The 14,057-nt window shown below is 40.9% G+C and overlaps 1 protein-coding gene across 5 annotated transcripts in view; it reads left to right on the forward strand.

The window, feature by feature from the left end:
• The window catches only part of LOC142373273 (myocyte-specific enhancer factor 2C-like), a 42,744-nt gene extending 32,910 nt beyond the window's left edge, over positions 1–9,834 (forward strand). For 2 of the 5 annotated variants that reach the window (XM_075456454.1, XM_075456455.1), the window contains 7 exons: positions 35–221; positions 537–581; positions 1,389–1,546; positions 1,644–1,667; positions 3,734–3,863; positions 3,952–4,075; positions 5,342–9,834. In XM_075456454.1, the coding sequence (XP_075312569.1) occupies positions 35–221; positions 537–581; positions 1,389–1,546; positions 1,644–1,667; positions 3,734–3,863; positions 3,952–4,075; positions 5,342–5,690 (1,017 nt within the window). In that variant the 3' untranslated portion in view covers positions 5,691–9,834. The remainder of the gene's footprint in view (positions 1–34; positions 222–536; positions 582–1,388; positions 1,547–1,643; positions 1,668–3,733; positions 3,864–3,951; positions 4,076–5,341) is intronic. The other 3 variants (XM_075456456.1, XM_075456458.1, XM_075456457.1) reach the window with 3 other exon arrangements.
• The last annotated feature ends 4,223 nt before the right edge of the window (positions 9,835–14,057 follow it).

Genomic DNA, 14,057 nt, shown 5'->3' on the forward strand with positions numbered 1-14,057 from the left:
GCAGTTATATGACAGAGTCCTCCTGCTCTCCCAGCAGGGTCTGCCTGCCTCCAACTACGACATGGGGGTGACCATCCCGGGCAGCAATCACAGCGGACTGCTGTACTCCCACCAGGGTATAGGGGGCGCTCTGGGTAACCACAACCTGCTGCCCATGTCACACCCCTCCCTGCAGAGAAACAGCATGTCGCCTCAGCGACCCTCCAGCACAGGAAACGCAGGTGTGTTTATCGTCCTCATCATCATGTTTCCCATCACCGTGTTTTCAGGTTTCATCTTATCGTGTGAGGTGTGATGATTCAGTTTTACAGAAACCACCAGCAGCAGATTATTGTAGATGAGAAGAAAAACTAAAATCTGAGTCGTGTTTGATCCGATGTGGGTTGTGTTCTCAGACACTGAACGTTTCTTTTTCAGCTGTAATACTCACAAAAAATCCATCAAAATCTGTAGCTAATGAATGATATATCACTGGAAATGTAAAAATCTGTAAAAGTTAGTACATAGGTTGCTTTGACGTGTGTTTCTGTCTGCAGGACTGATTGGTTCAGAGCTGAACAGCACTGTGGTCTCCAATGTGGGTAAGTCTGTCGTCTTATTTCTCCAATCAGCAACTCAGACCTCAGTTCAGGTCTTTATTTTTCACCGTCCTGACATTACACAGAAAGAAAGACTTTAAAAAGGGACACAACAATGTTCTAATTGAGCTTAATTATCAGATTAAAATGGGAGAAAAAGTGTCCCACAGATCACTGCCTGAGACGAAGATCAGAATTAAATTTTTGTGATTTCTAAGCTTTGCTGCCTTCTCCTTTTCTACAGTTCTGTCCTGAACACTTTGGGTCAGATCGAATAGTCTTTTCTGCTCAGGTTCTTATCTGAGTGAAATTAGTTATTCATTAATCAGTTATTCATGAACCAAATGAAACAATCATCAGTTTCCTATAAACAGATCAAATGAAACTGGATCAAATATGAAAAGAACAATCAGAAAAGGGAAGCTTGCAATAATCAGATAAATGTCGCCCATAAAAGGACCAAAAACAAGGAATAAAGAGACTCTGTTCTCACCTCACTTCACTGGCTCCAGATGAAACACAGAATTGATTTTAAAAGTCTTTAAATGGGTTGGTCCTTACTCTGTTAGGTTTTACTTGGTGTTTCTTTTTGCTTTCACGTGCCTTTAATCTGTCTCTGCTTATCATATTTTTTAGTTTTCAGCTTTGTGTTCTGCTCTGTACGGCACTTTATGGTTGTTTTAAATGTGCTTTACAGATAGATTTGATTTGATTTGAGAAGTCCTGAAAGAGACAACAATGTTGGTCACTGTTGGTTTACAGACAGTAAGCTCAGGTCATTTATGTTGACGGCTGCATCATCTCTTACAGGAAACGGCAGCTACTGCACCTCCCCCGGGCTCATGTCACCGGGCAGCATCTCCAAAAACATGCAGGACAAGAGTCCTCCTCAGTTGAGCATGAGCCGTAAACCTGACCTCAGAACGCTGATGCCCCCCTCCAACAAGTGCACCAACATGCCAACTATTGTGAGTGAATCCTTCTCTGTTACACTTTTGATTTAATTTCATGAGTCAGTTTTAATGCAGAGACTAATTTTAGTTTGTGCTCTAACGCTGCCCCCAGTGTGAGGACTTTGACCTTATGTTGGTAAGTACCTCTCAGATTTCAGTAGTTTTCAGCAGGGAGGGATGTTCTGACAGACCAGCTGCTCATTAACCAGCAAAATATCTCCATCAAACACATGAAGCTCTCTGACTTCATTTTGTAAATGCTGCTGCTGCCTGACACTTCACTTTCAAGTGAGTGCACTATGTGGTCTTCAGAAGTTCAGATAAAACTCCAAAAATGAGCTTCTACCATGAATTTGTGCCAGTAAAATTCAGATTTAATGCTCCCTGAATGCTGCTGTTCAGGAGCCAATAATTCACATTAAACTATGTTAAATTCTGCATTTTTCTACCAAGCTGAACAAATCACAAGTTTTAGTGAATAACTTTTGGTTTCCCTCCAAAGAAATATCTTTTATGAACTGTCATTCTGGACTATATCGAACAAAAATAGACAAATTAGTTAAATAAAACTATAAAGACGTTTATTCAGTTCAAAAACTCTATTTTCATTTTTTTTAAAAGGACAACTTTCTTTCAGGGGACTTGTATTCTGATGCCACTTTTATTTTCCAGCTCTGATCATTTCAATTCAGTTTTATTTATAAATTTATCAAGGCACATCAAAGATGCAGTCCAATTAGAATCCAATCAAATCAAATTCAGTAAATTCCAAATCAGTCCAATTCATACAAAGCCAATTAGATCAAGTTTCCTAGCTAAGGACACCAACAGATTGCACTGAAACTTCTCTTTGATCCGATCCCCCATCCTGAGTGGGCATGAGGCGAGCATGGAGAGAAAAAACTTTTTAACAGGAAGAAACCTGCATTCTCCCTTTGTGAGTCAGAGAAACTCTTCCAGAAAGTTTAATCATCAGAAAACAACTTGAAGCTTATGAGTGTGGAGGTTTTTCAGATATACATTTTCCAACTTAGTAATTAATTGGGAAGCCCTCACTTGGTGGACGGGTCAAGGCTCACCATGAGAGTCTTTAGCCCCTTTCACACTGCGACCCGCTACCTTAGCGGGTCCAAATTGCACCTTCGACCCGCGTCGAGCAATGTGAACGCTTGGCGTGTTGGTGACCCGTGTCGCCTGACATGGGTCACCGTGTCGTTTTTGCAATTGTATATGCAGTTCATGGAGATGTTATTTTACGGGGTGTGGATGGTTACAACGTGGGATGCCGCCAAAGAACATATGCGGAGAATACAAGAGCACTATAGTCCCCGAAATGTGGCGGTAAATAACGTCCTCTGCTCGGAGGCTGAGGAGCTCGCGGACCTCCTTGTCTCCCCAGTTGGCCATCTTCAAAAATGTCTCGAACTTGATGTAGGCTAAAACAGAGTGAAACTTGTCCTCACCTGTCGCTGTTGTTCTGAATCAGCTGTCCATTCTGTCTTTTAAACTTCTCACGTCACGCCACGCCCACGTCCGACCCGCGTCGATTGCGTTCACACCAAACTCGGCTCGGCAAAAAGACTAGGGTCCGACGCGGGTCGAGAGGCGAGTCGAGTTGACGCGGCAGCCCGGGTCGGCAGTGTGAACGCAACAGCGGACACGCTAAATTCGCGGATTAAACGCGGGTTATTCCTCAGTGTGAAAGGGGCTATTGATTAGTTAAAATGATATATTTCTTAATACAAAAGAGACCCAACTGTTCTGGAAATGGGGGTTGTATTTATTTTATGTACAAAATAATTTTATATTCAGATTGCATTCCATACATACAACAGCTCTGCTGCGGATGTAAAAAAAAAAAAAGGATTTTATTCCATAAATTGAGATGGAAAATGTTCAGTAAAAACAGCGCTGTGAACTATTATTCCTGAAATAGTTGAATATATTCAGTCTCCATGTTGCAGCCCACACATTTTCCTCATATTTTTGGAACCAAATTCTACAGATCTTTCATAGGAATTTCATTGAAAATACTAAATAAATAAGGAAATCATAAAATAAAAAAAACGCAGCCCTTTGTCAGGAATAATACACTGTGGTCATTAGAATACAACACTGTTATATTTGGGAATCTGCAGATAATTGTTTCACCTGTGCTGATTTGATCTTTGTGTTTCTGAGTGTTGTTCCTTTTCTTTGCAGAACCAGAGAATAAATCACTCCCAGACCGCTCAGACTCTGTCCACCCCTGCGGTGTCCATTGCCGCTCCGGCTCTGCCCGGTCAGGGGATGGGCGGCTACCCGTCTGCGCTCTCCTCCTCGTACGGCACAGGTGAGTGCAGCTGACCTGCCCAGCTAGAGGCTGCCTCGTGTAGGACGTCTTTAATAAAGAGGACCGTCTTTGTCTCGTTTCTCCTCAGAGTTCTCCCTCGGCAGCGACCTGTCCTCTCTGTCTGGGTTTGGAGGTTCTGGTCTGGGATCAGTGACGAGCTGGCAGCAACAGCAGATACAGAATCTCCAGCACTCAGCGCTCGGACACATGGGGTGAGCCCAAAAGCTGATTTAAAACCAGCCTCCACGAGCATGTTCACACCTGACGTTAAAATCTGTAAATTTGTCCCGAGTGACCGGTTGTGATCAGATCTCAGTTTGTAGATAAACACGTGTGCTGTGTCACTAAGTCGAACAGAACATTAGCAGGTCCACTGATGTTTTAAATGTACATGCAAATTATTTCCAAAAATTTAAATCAGCTCAGATAAGTTTACACATGTGTTATGAGAGAGGATAAAAAGCTTCTGTCTACTTAGACTTTACTGGCTCACCATCAGACCGTCAACCACGACTCTTCTGATTTGATTGATGCACAACGGGTACAAAAAGTGAATCTGTTGAGTAAACTTTCCTATAAAGTGTCCCTGATCGATATTTTCCTGATAAAAAAAACCCAACTTTTTTTCATTGACAAGTCTCAACGTTCCAGCTCAAGTGAAACTTTAGCCCCCGAAAAATAGCTTTTTCTCCATCTCCCACAGATTTTTAAAAGTTTTTTTTCTCTGCTTTTTCTCTCTGTCCCCTTTCCTGTCAAATAAAGGACAGGAAAGGGGACAGAGAGACATGCAGAAAAAGGACTCGAACCTGGGCCGACTGTAGCGGAACCACAGCCTCAGTCCCAGTCCCATATACAGGGACCACAGCGTCCCTGTACATGGGACGCCTGCTCAGCCAGCTGTGCCTCATCTTTCACTAATTCTCCCTCATAAGTCCAGTTTGCATGTAAAAATAGAAATACAGTCCACCTTCCGAGCTTTTGATTGACACCTCACAGACTACGGGAGCTTCATGTCGTATCAACAGGCTGCAGGAACCAACCTGAGTCTGTGTTGTAAGAAAGTTGGTTACCCTTTTCTGCTGTGAGGTCACAGGTGGAGGAGCGTTAAAAGGCAACTCCCAGGAATGACAGGAGCTTTGAAGCTGCACTCACATCTGTTCTGGTTACAGCCTCTTTAGACCTTTTTTACATAAAACACGAGCAAGAGGGTTTCTGTCAAAGACCTGTGAGTTTGGGTACTGCTTTCTACAGATTATTTGTTCCTGAAACCAAGAGTTGTGATCATCGTATAAACCATGTGATTCACGTGACTTGTTTAGGGTGTGTCTGATGTGGAGGGTTTTCTGGTTTCTGCTAAATAAATAAATAAACGTGTCCTGGGTACGTTTGCACCTGATTGGATCACTCAGAACACATGTCAGGATGTCAGCATCAGGTTTGAGCGGCCACTGAATCTGACACGCCTCTCCTCCTCACAGGAACTTGTGCCAGAACTCGAACATGAACCTCCCATCCACTCATCAGAACCTCCACATCAAGTGTGAGCCGGCTTCTCCTCCCAGAGACCGGAGCATCGGCATGGTCGGCGCCGGACTCGGAGGATGCGTGACCACAACTGGCTACTCCATCACCGGCCGGGGTCCTCACGAATCTGGCCATTCGCCCGGCGACAGCGCATCCAGCTGCGGGAGCTCGTACGAAGGCAGCGAGGAGCGTGAGGATCACCACGGCAACGGCGGCTTCCTGCTCCGACCTCTGACGAGTCAGGACGAGCGCCACAGCCCGTCAGTCAAACGGATGAGGCTATCAGAAGGTTGGGCAACATGATGGGAGCCACCCTGCGGCCTCAGGGGAGGGGGTGGTATTAAAGTTACCTTATAGTGTTATTATTATTATTATTATTATTATTATTATTATCATATTCTTCTTGTACTGAGTGCGTGTGCTTTATGTGTAACGGTAACATGTACATGAGGGAGGCTGTTTTGTACGGTTATAGTGATATTCTGCTGTTTTTAACAACATAAGAAGACCTGAGGCAGAGTGAAGACTCTTCACAGGTCGGGATCAGTACACAAAACTGGGAAGTTTGACTCGTGTCAAAATATTTTCAGTAAGAAGTAGAATCTGAGAGCTTTGTGTCTGCAAACAAGTGACAAGAATTCAAACAAAACCAGTACAATCGATCAGATTACATCCAAGGCCTCAAATTTAAATGTTACAAACAGTCAGAATCTGAAGGGAGCTGCCTTAGATTTAAAGACCGGAAACAGAGGGAAAAAGATCCACCTACCTCACATTTCTGTCCATTGGGCAAAACACCCAAAAACATTTGGTTCTCATCTGCAGTGTGAACACAGTCAATGCAAATCACATTAAAAGTGTCCATTAAATGCTGCTTGGTTTCCACAGCTTCTTTAAGGTTGTTGTAACATCTTATTTTATAACTATTTTAAAATAAAAAAGAGCTTCATTTGGGAACTGAAACACATTAAAAATAGGATATGAAGAACTTTGAAAACTACAAAAATCAATCGGGATTCAATAATGATTGATTTTATCAACCGATCATATCATATTTGATTATTTTAAGGTCACAATCATTGTCACAACAACCTGAACTTTAAGTGTTTTCTTTAAATGGAAAATCTTTGTCCATGTATTTTGATCCTGATTTGATTTGATCCCCAACTCAACATTAAACCTTAAATATCATGAAATACAACAGGCCATATACACCGTGATGTCATATACTCACATTTAAACCTCAAATTTTATTTAATGGGAACCTTAAATTGACCCTAAAAAACATGAAACTATTGTAATAGAGTATGACTAAAATGTCAGTATGATGTGTTTAAATATCTGACCAACAGTTCAAACCTGGGAATTCTTAAATCTACTTCAATCAAAGATGGAAAAAATCTGCAAATTTTTGTGAAGGGGAAACAAATAGATTTTCAGACAACAAACTAATATTTGCTGTTTGGTCATCTTTTACAGCACATTTAAGTTCTTATAATCTGAATTTGTATGAAAGTAAAGCTTTTACATAAATGTAAATCTTTGTTCAAAGCTCCCAGTTTCGCTGAAGTTTTTTTGACACATAAGTTAAACTTTAGAGTCTTCTACCAACACTTTGAATATCATGTGCTGACGCAGCTGGAGGGTTCATCAGTGTACATTTACGGCTTGTTTTATGTGTGCGTGTTCGGGGGGGGGGGTTATAAGTTAATAACATGTCAAATGCACATGTACGCTCATGTATGCAAACTAACAAAAAGGTGAAAGTGAAGAAGTCTGGTACTCTGAACAGTGAAGCTACTGGTGAGTTTAACGTGACGTGGATCCCTGCAGGCGTGCTCGGTCCACAGTTACACAAGCTGCGTTGCAGGTTCAACAGTTTATATATGCACATATTAAAGTATCACACAGTTAAATGCGAATGTATGGAGGTTGAAGAGTGGCAAATTAAACAGGTAGGAAAAGAGTGGAGGAGTAAGTGCAGGAAAGGGTTTCAACCAGCAGAACTGGTCCAGCTCTCGTTCATTTAAACCAAAAACCGCATTAACTAAGAAACTAAAGTCTTGTTTCTAGATAAAAACAGTGGATGTGTTTTAAAATTATAGAAACAAACATGCTGCCTGACAGCAGCATGGAACTGCTGCTGCTGGTTCGATTGCAGTGGAAGAGATGGAGAAATTGGAGGTTTTAGTGGGAGTGAAAGGATATGCAACAGGTTGCACAGGAGAGAAGCTTCAGAGAATGTCACTTGATGTGAAAACGTTTATCAGCGAGAAAAAAGTGGGAAATGTGAAAAAAAAAAAAAAATCCAAATGCACAAAACTGTGGAAGTGAAGAGAAGCAGTGACGACTGATTCTCCCAAGAAACTGCAAAACTAACCGTAAAAATGAACCACCACAAAACTCCTGTTGGGTTTTTAAAGAGCTCTCATCCAAGAGACGTTTTCATGTAAGATGATAAGCTGTGGATGAGAGCTGGAAAGCAAAAACTCAGAGATTACATGAAAAGTTAATAAAAATGCAGTGAAATCCAGAGGTAGACCAGCTCTAACAACCACTGCTGCTAGCTCAAAAGCTTTTAATATTGCTAAATGTGACACACTGGAACTTAAAATAATCAGGGATGGAAAAGAAACCAGGAAACAAGGATTTTATTTAAAGTAGAGGATTTAAAGAGGATTGTAGCATTTACATATTTCTCTTATAAATCTTTTTTTTTATTATTTTAAGTTCTGCAAATTAGGAGAAAAAAAGCTTTTATTACCTTTTTAATATTTCGATTTTCAAGGTCCACAAGTTTGGACTCTTAAATGCTTTTTAACACTCTTTGAAGTTGACTAAAGGTGCATTTCATAAAACTTTAGGTCTCTGATTTACTAAATTTAGTACATTTTAAGTAAATTAAGATGGAAATTGATACGTGGGCGAAATCAGACTACATAAATGGATCATTCCTTTTAAATATCTCAACATAAAGGGTTTTGTAGTGGTTCTATTTCACTGTTTTCTTTCCAGTATATTCAAAAAGTGGTGTTTTTTGGCCTTGTTTCTATGATAAACAAACAGCGTGTGCAGTTTTACATACCGGACACTCAAGTCCTCGTGATGCACACACACAGTTAGCATGTGCTGATAGCTTTGCAGATTTAGTGGTCAGAGTGAGGAACCTTAATGCCATAACTGAGAGGATAGAGATGCTTTGCTGCACAGGAATAATAGTGTTGTGTTTTTAAAAGTTTGTAACAGTGAAAGTTTCCGATTTTTCTTTTTGGGATGTCTGTTGTTCTGTTTGATGACAGATTGTTTATAAAAACAGCAGCTGGAAGCACAAAGTTCTCTTAAATTTCAGGGAGATTTTACATCAGCTTGAAGTTAAACTGACGTGTTCAGCTGGTGTTGGCCTCAACGAGAGCTCACAGCAACAAACGGAGTGCAAACATGGCTGCTGTCTGTCCTCAGTATTTATTTGATATCAATTTGTTAGAGGTGGAAGAAGCACTTAGGTAGTTTATCTTTTACCAGATTATCTGATTACTGATTGGTCAAATTTACACTTCAGATTCCTACAAAGCTCACAAGATGATGCTAATGACTGTGACAGCCACTTTCTGTAGCCGTGGGTTTGTGCTGTATCTGAGCCGGTCCAACACCAGCCACACAGAGGCTGAACAGACGAGCTGCAGGACTGCAGACTAACATCCACTTTTATTTTTTTTTGTAATTGTTGCAGAGGCAGAAGGGGCTGAGAGTTGTTCACATTTGAATATTTTGGTTTAAAACTGTATATTTGGAGCTCAAACCCTCAGCTGCCCTCCTCTGTCTCGACTGTAAATCCAGCAGCTGTTCTGGAGCAACACACAACACAGGGCAGAGCCCAGGCGTGTTCTTCCTCTGCACTCTCCCCTTTCACAGAGCTGGTCTTTCTGCATCACACCCAGCTCAGACAAAGGACACGAGAGCCAGGAGCTTGTCCTCGTCAACTGAGTTTGGGTGGGGGTGGAAGCTCATGTTAAAAAGGAAGGTGGAGCGTGAACTAACCACAGTGTGAATTCCCAAGTGTGTACATGTTTTTGGTTTGATTCTTTAATTGGTTACTTATGAAACTTTGCCATATCTGTACCTCAAAAGCTCCAATAAAATCATATTAATTTTGTTTTCACCAGGTGACATCCATGAATGTCCTCTGTGTAGAAATGTACACTTTGGGCTGTACCCCCCCCCCCCCCCCCCCACCCACTTTATATGCACTACTGCTTCCAATAACGACCACTTAGATGTTCTAAGATTGTTAGCGGCATAAGCTGGCCTTTTGTCGCCACCAGGAGACAAAGATGAATAAATTAAGTGCACATCTGTTGCAGATCATGTACAGAAATCCCTCACTCAGAAATGTGGTAGTATTTGTATTTTGCAGGAAAAATAAATATATACGGGGCTCTGTAAGAAATGTGTATGTGTGGTTTGTTATCTTTGCTGCTTCAATTTCTTGTTGTATTTAGAATTATTTAAGGTTCTCATTGAGAATCAAAGGACGGACACTGCATTTAAGGATCCTCACGCTGTATATATACTGTACATACATACAAACACACTTACTGATCTGCTTGACCAGTAGATGGCGATGAATCACTATTAACTGTATGATGACGCTCCTCAAACTTCCTGCTGAACTTCAACACAGATGTGCAACACATTAAGGGCTGCAGCTTTTCATCAGCAGGAAACCAGTAGCTGAGAAAAAAACTGAAAACCTTAACACTGAGGAAGCTGCAAAAAGATGTTTTTATTTGACAAAAATCTTGTTTAATTCATTACCCAAATAGATAAATAGATTGATTTTTATGAATGTGTCCTCAGCTCCCCAGACAAGACAGTATTTTCTAAAAAGAAACCAGATCCAGAGCAGAAACATGAACTACATCTGCAGATTCTCAGTCATCGAGGTCATGGTCGTTTAAATAGAAGCCAACTGAACTTTACTGTCTTTACTCTGCCGACATCCACACGGTTCTGTTCGTGCTACATTTTGGGTCAGCAGCATCAAAACTCCCCATGCATGAGAACATAATCAGAACGTAGTCGAGGTATGCACAACTCCTGCAAAGTCTCCCTTCAAAACCGTTTTATTTATAAAGCGCCAAATCCCAACAAATATTATCTCTGGGCACTTCAGTCAGATTCAGTACAGTTCAAGCCAATTACAATACAATCGTAATCCAATGGTCCAATTCATACAGAGCCAGTTAAAACAGGTAGCCTAGCTAAGGAAACCAACAGATTGCACCGAAACTTCTCTTTGATCCAATCCCCCGTCCTGAGCGTGTACGAGGCGACTGTGAAGAGAAAAAACTGCTAAGAACATGACAGCACAGGTCATTTTTGCAAAGCTGCATCTAAAGCTTGGCTGAAACTGAGTCTCAATAGAGTCTATTTATAGAAATGGAGTGTTTTTGGTATACTGGAGGAATAGCTTCATTATGTCTGTGTTCACTGCATTAAATTACACAGCAGATGTCTAGGTGTTGATGACAGGTAATGTACTTAAACACACCGTAACTCTCCTCAGCAGCATGACAGTGTGTCCTTAGCCAACGTACAAACATATAGAACCTAACCCTTCACCAACATCCAGTTGAAGCCTTGTATGTTGAATCTCTTCGGGAACTCCTCAACTCCAGTTCGAACTCGTATAAATCCACTTTTTGTGAGTAGCTGCTGACCTCACCCAAAGGGCAGGGATAAGTACTTGAGGGCTAAGACTCCACCCCAAAAACAGACAGTTAAAAAAGCGCTGTCAAAATGGCTGAAAGAGTGAGCCACTCTGCTTAAACCAAAAAGTAATTTCACCAAAGTCAAAAATGTCCAAAATTTCAAAAATGTCTCATACATCTCAGTAAAACACCTCTGAAAACTGTGTGAAATTGTTAAAAAAAGAGGACATAATATGTCACCTTTATTCTCTGATGTTTGTATGAGTAAAGAACAAAAAAATGACAGATGTATTTATTTTAACAACTAAAATGAGTAATTAAAGACATTTCACAGTTGTGTATGTATAAGTCTATTTTACAGGCTGTACTTGAACGCACCATGTGTCATGCGTGAGGCTAGTAAGAACTTATTTGTTGTTTAATTTATCCATTTTCCAACACATCAAGAAGAAGTGGGCGGGTGTTGGACACTGAGGTTGAGAATCTGGCCTTAACTGTGTGTCACTGTTTGCATGTATGCACAGTAGAGCCACTTGTCCTCCTCAGAGGACATTTATACACCAACATTGTCACATCAGCTTTAAATTCTCATGGAGCTCTCATAAAACTCAGCTTCACAGCCTTGATGTGCACTCGCACCGCTTGTATGTATTTTTGGCAGTGTGTCTAATGATCAGTGTTTGCTGCCCATCTGCAGCCAAACAGGATGCCAAAATACAGGGTGGAGGTTTCAGCACTTTATACACTTGAGGCAGGATGTAATCAGTCTGAATTAAAGCCACTGTGCCCACTACCTAAAACACTACATCATGTGTGTGCTCCTTTCTAGATGTTATGCATTCATGGCTTAAACTGGGCTGAAATACAGCGGCGGATCCACACACAGTGAGCCACTTACCACCAACTTGAGCTGTGTTTAGACACAGTCAAGGACAGCCAGTAAATTGGACTCCTGCCCACATTCCTGGTAGGCACCTTTCATGAACGTGCGTGTTGTGTGTGCATGAGTGCTTGGATTAATCTGTTTGTCTGATGCAAATGCAAGTTCATCGAATATGCAGGAGAACTTTATAAATCTCAAGTCTGGAAACAACATTTATGCGTTAGCTTAGCATTTTTTGGAACATCGCAGTGTTTTTGCTTCTCTCTGTTTCTCTGACCAACTTCCTGTTGAGCTGCAGCAAACAGAAAGCATATTTGTGCTAAAAATGTTTTCATCTCAGATAGATGAAGCCACGTTTTAGCTCCAGATTTGTTCATACGACACAAAAAAATGTTCATGTTTACAGTATTTGTGGCAGTGCTGTGTTTGTGGGTACTGGTATGGATTTTACAATATTTGATTACATTTTCAGGCTGTTTGGATTATCTATACCCATTTTTTCCTGTTGAGGGTTGCTGGGAGCTGGGAGCTGAATCCTGTCCCGTCTGTCAGAGTCACTGGACCATTACAGAGCTGTGTTGCAATATTCAGTAGGATTCTCTGAATCTCTGGCATTTTTCATATTTTCAGTGTGTTGCATTGTTTTAATTTCATTTTTGTTTTGGCAGTTTCATGTTACTTTTCATTCGCTGCATGTTGCAGTTTATTTTCTTTCTTTTTCGCATGTTTTTGTTGTCTGTTGTTCCCTTTTTCATTTAGAAGTTTTGGACACACCCTCCAAGTGACCAGGCTGTTTGTCTGTCTTTGTTGTCTTTGTCTTATTGCTGTGCATTAGCCCTTATCTTGTACACTCTGCATTCTGTATGCAAAGAAACGCATCTGCACAAAGCCAGTGTGTATAGAAAAATGATGACGCCACAAAAAAACAAAGTCTTTCAGGGTTCACGTGTGAGAACTTCACCTCTACGTGTTTCCAGACTATTGCATGACTGCAGAAAACATGATCTGAGCAAATGTTTTGGCGTCTTTTTGTTCAGATTCCTTCTAGACAATCACTGGTCTTTCAGAATTTACTGATCAAGATAAAACACCTGTCCTCATCAGAGGTTAAATGATAAAAAACACAAAATGAACAGGTCCTTTTTAAAACTGCGATGCCTATCAGTGAGTGTGTCTGTTGGCACATTCCCTCTGCTGTCTCTGCCTGTTTCCTCATCCAGTTCAAACCAGTTTCTGTTTATCAGCCGGATAGAAACAGCCTGTATAACAGAGCCAAAACATTATTCATGTGACCTCTCATCATTCTGTGAGTGTGTGCGCGCGTGTGTGTCTCAGAATGTGAGTGTGGCATTGTTATGAGTTAAGGTAAAACCGAGCGAACATTTCAGAAAACCCTCATCAACCCGATGTATTTTCACTGTAGATGAAACGCAGCCTGGCTTTTATTCATCAACAAGAACAGTCTGTCCTGAACGTGCGTTCGCTCCAGACTGATTGCCTCAATAATTTGCACAAAGATGCTCAGTTAGGCTGGATGGTCATGTCCCCGTACTGAGTATCAGTTAAAGTAGTTCTCAGTATATTTCTGAAAATAAAACTATTGTGCATAAAAGTTGTGCATTGAAAGTATAATTTAAGTATCAAAATGAACTCCATCTGCAACAAATGTCCCGTTCTTGATGTTTGGATGGTAATAATGGAGCCAGTTCCTGTTGTACAGTTCCCAACATAAAACCTGAAGAAGTGGTTCATTTAAGTAAAATTAAAAAAGATAAGACTTTTGACACAGAAAATCTGTTTTTAGGGTTCAGATTTATATGTCACCAGTGAAATGTTTAATAAGTTTTCCTGTCTGAGGTTCGAACAAACACTGAAGTGAAATAGAGACGATTAGTACATTTCTGTAGTGAAACTGATAATGAAGCTGAAGGATATCAGTGTGTTAACACCAGAGATTAAGAGGAAAACTCTTGTCTGAGGAAGGAACAACTTACCCAATGATGGTGAGTGATGAAGACTGTGACCTTCCTCACACTGATACAAGAAACTAAAAAAGAAGCCTAATTTATGTTACTG

Source organism: Odontesthes bonariensis, chromosome 22 (genome assembly GCF_027942865.1).
Source record: "Odontesthes bonariensis isolate fOdoBon6 chromosome 22, fOdoBon6.hap1, whole genome shotgun sequence".
Taxonomy (NCBI): domain Eukaryota; kingdom Metazoa; phylum Chordata; class Actinopteri; order Atheriniformes; family Atherinopsidae; genus Odontesthes; species Odontesthes bonariensis.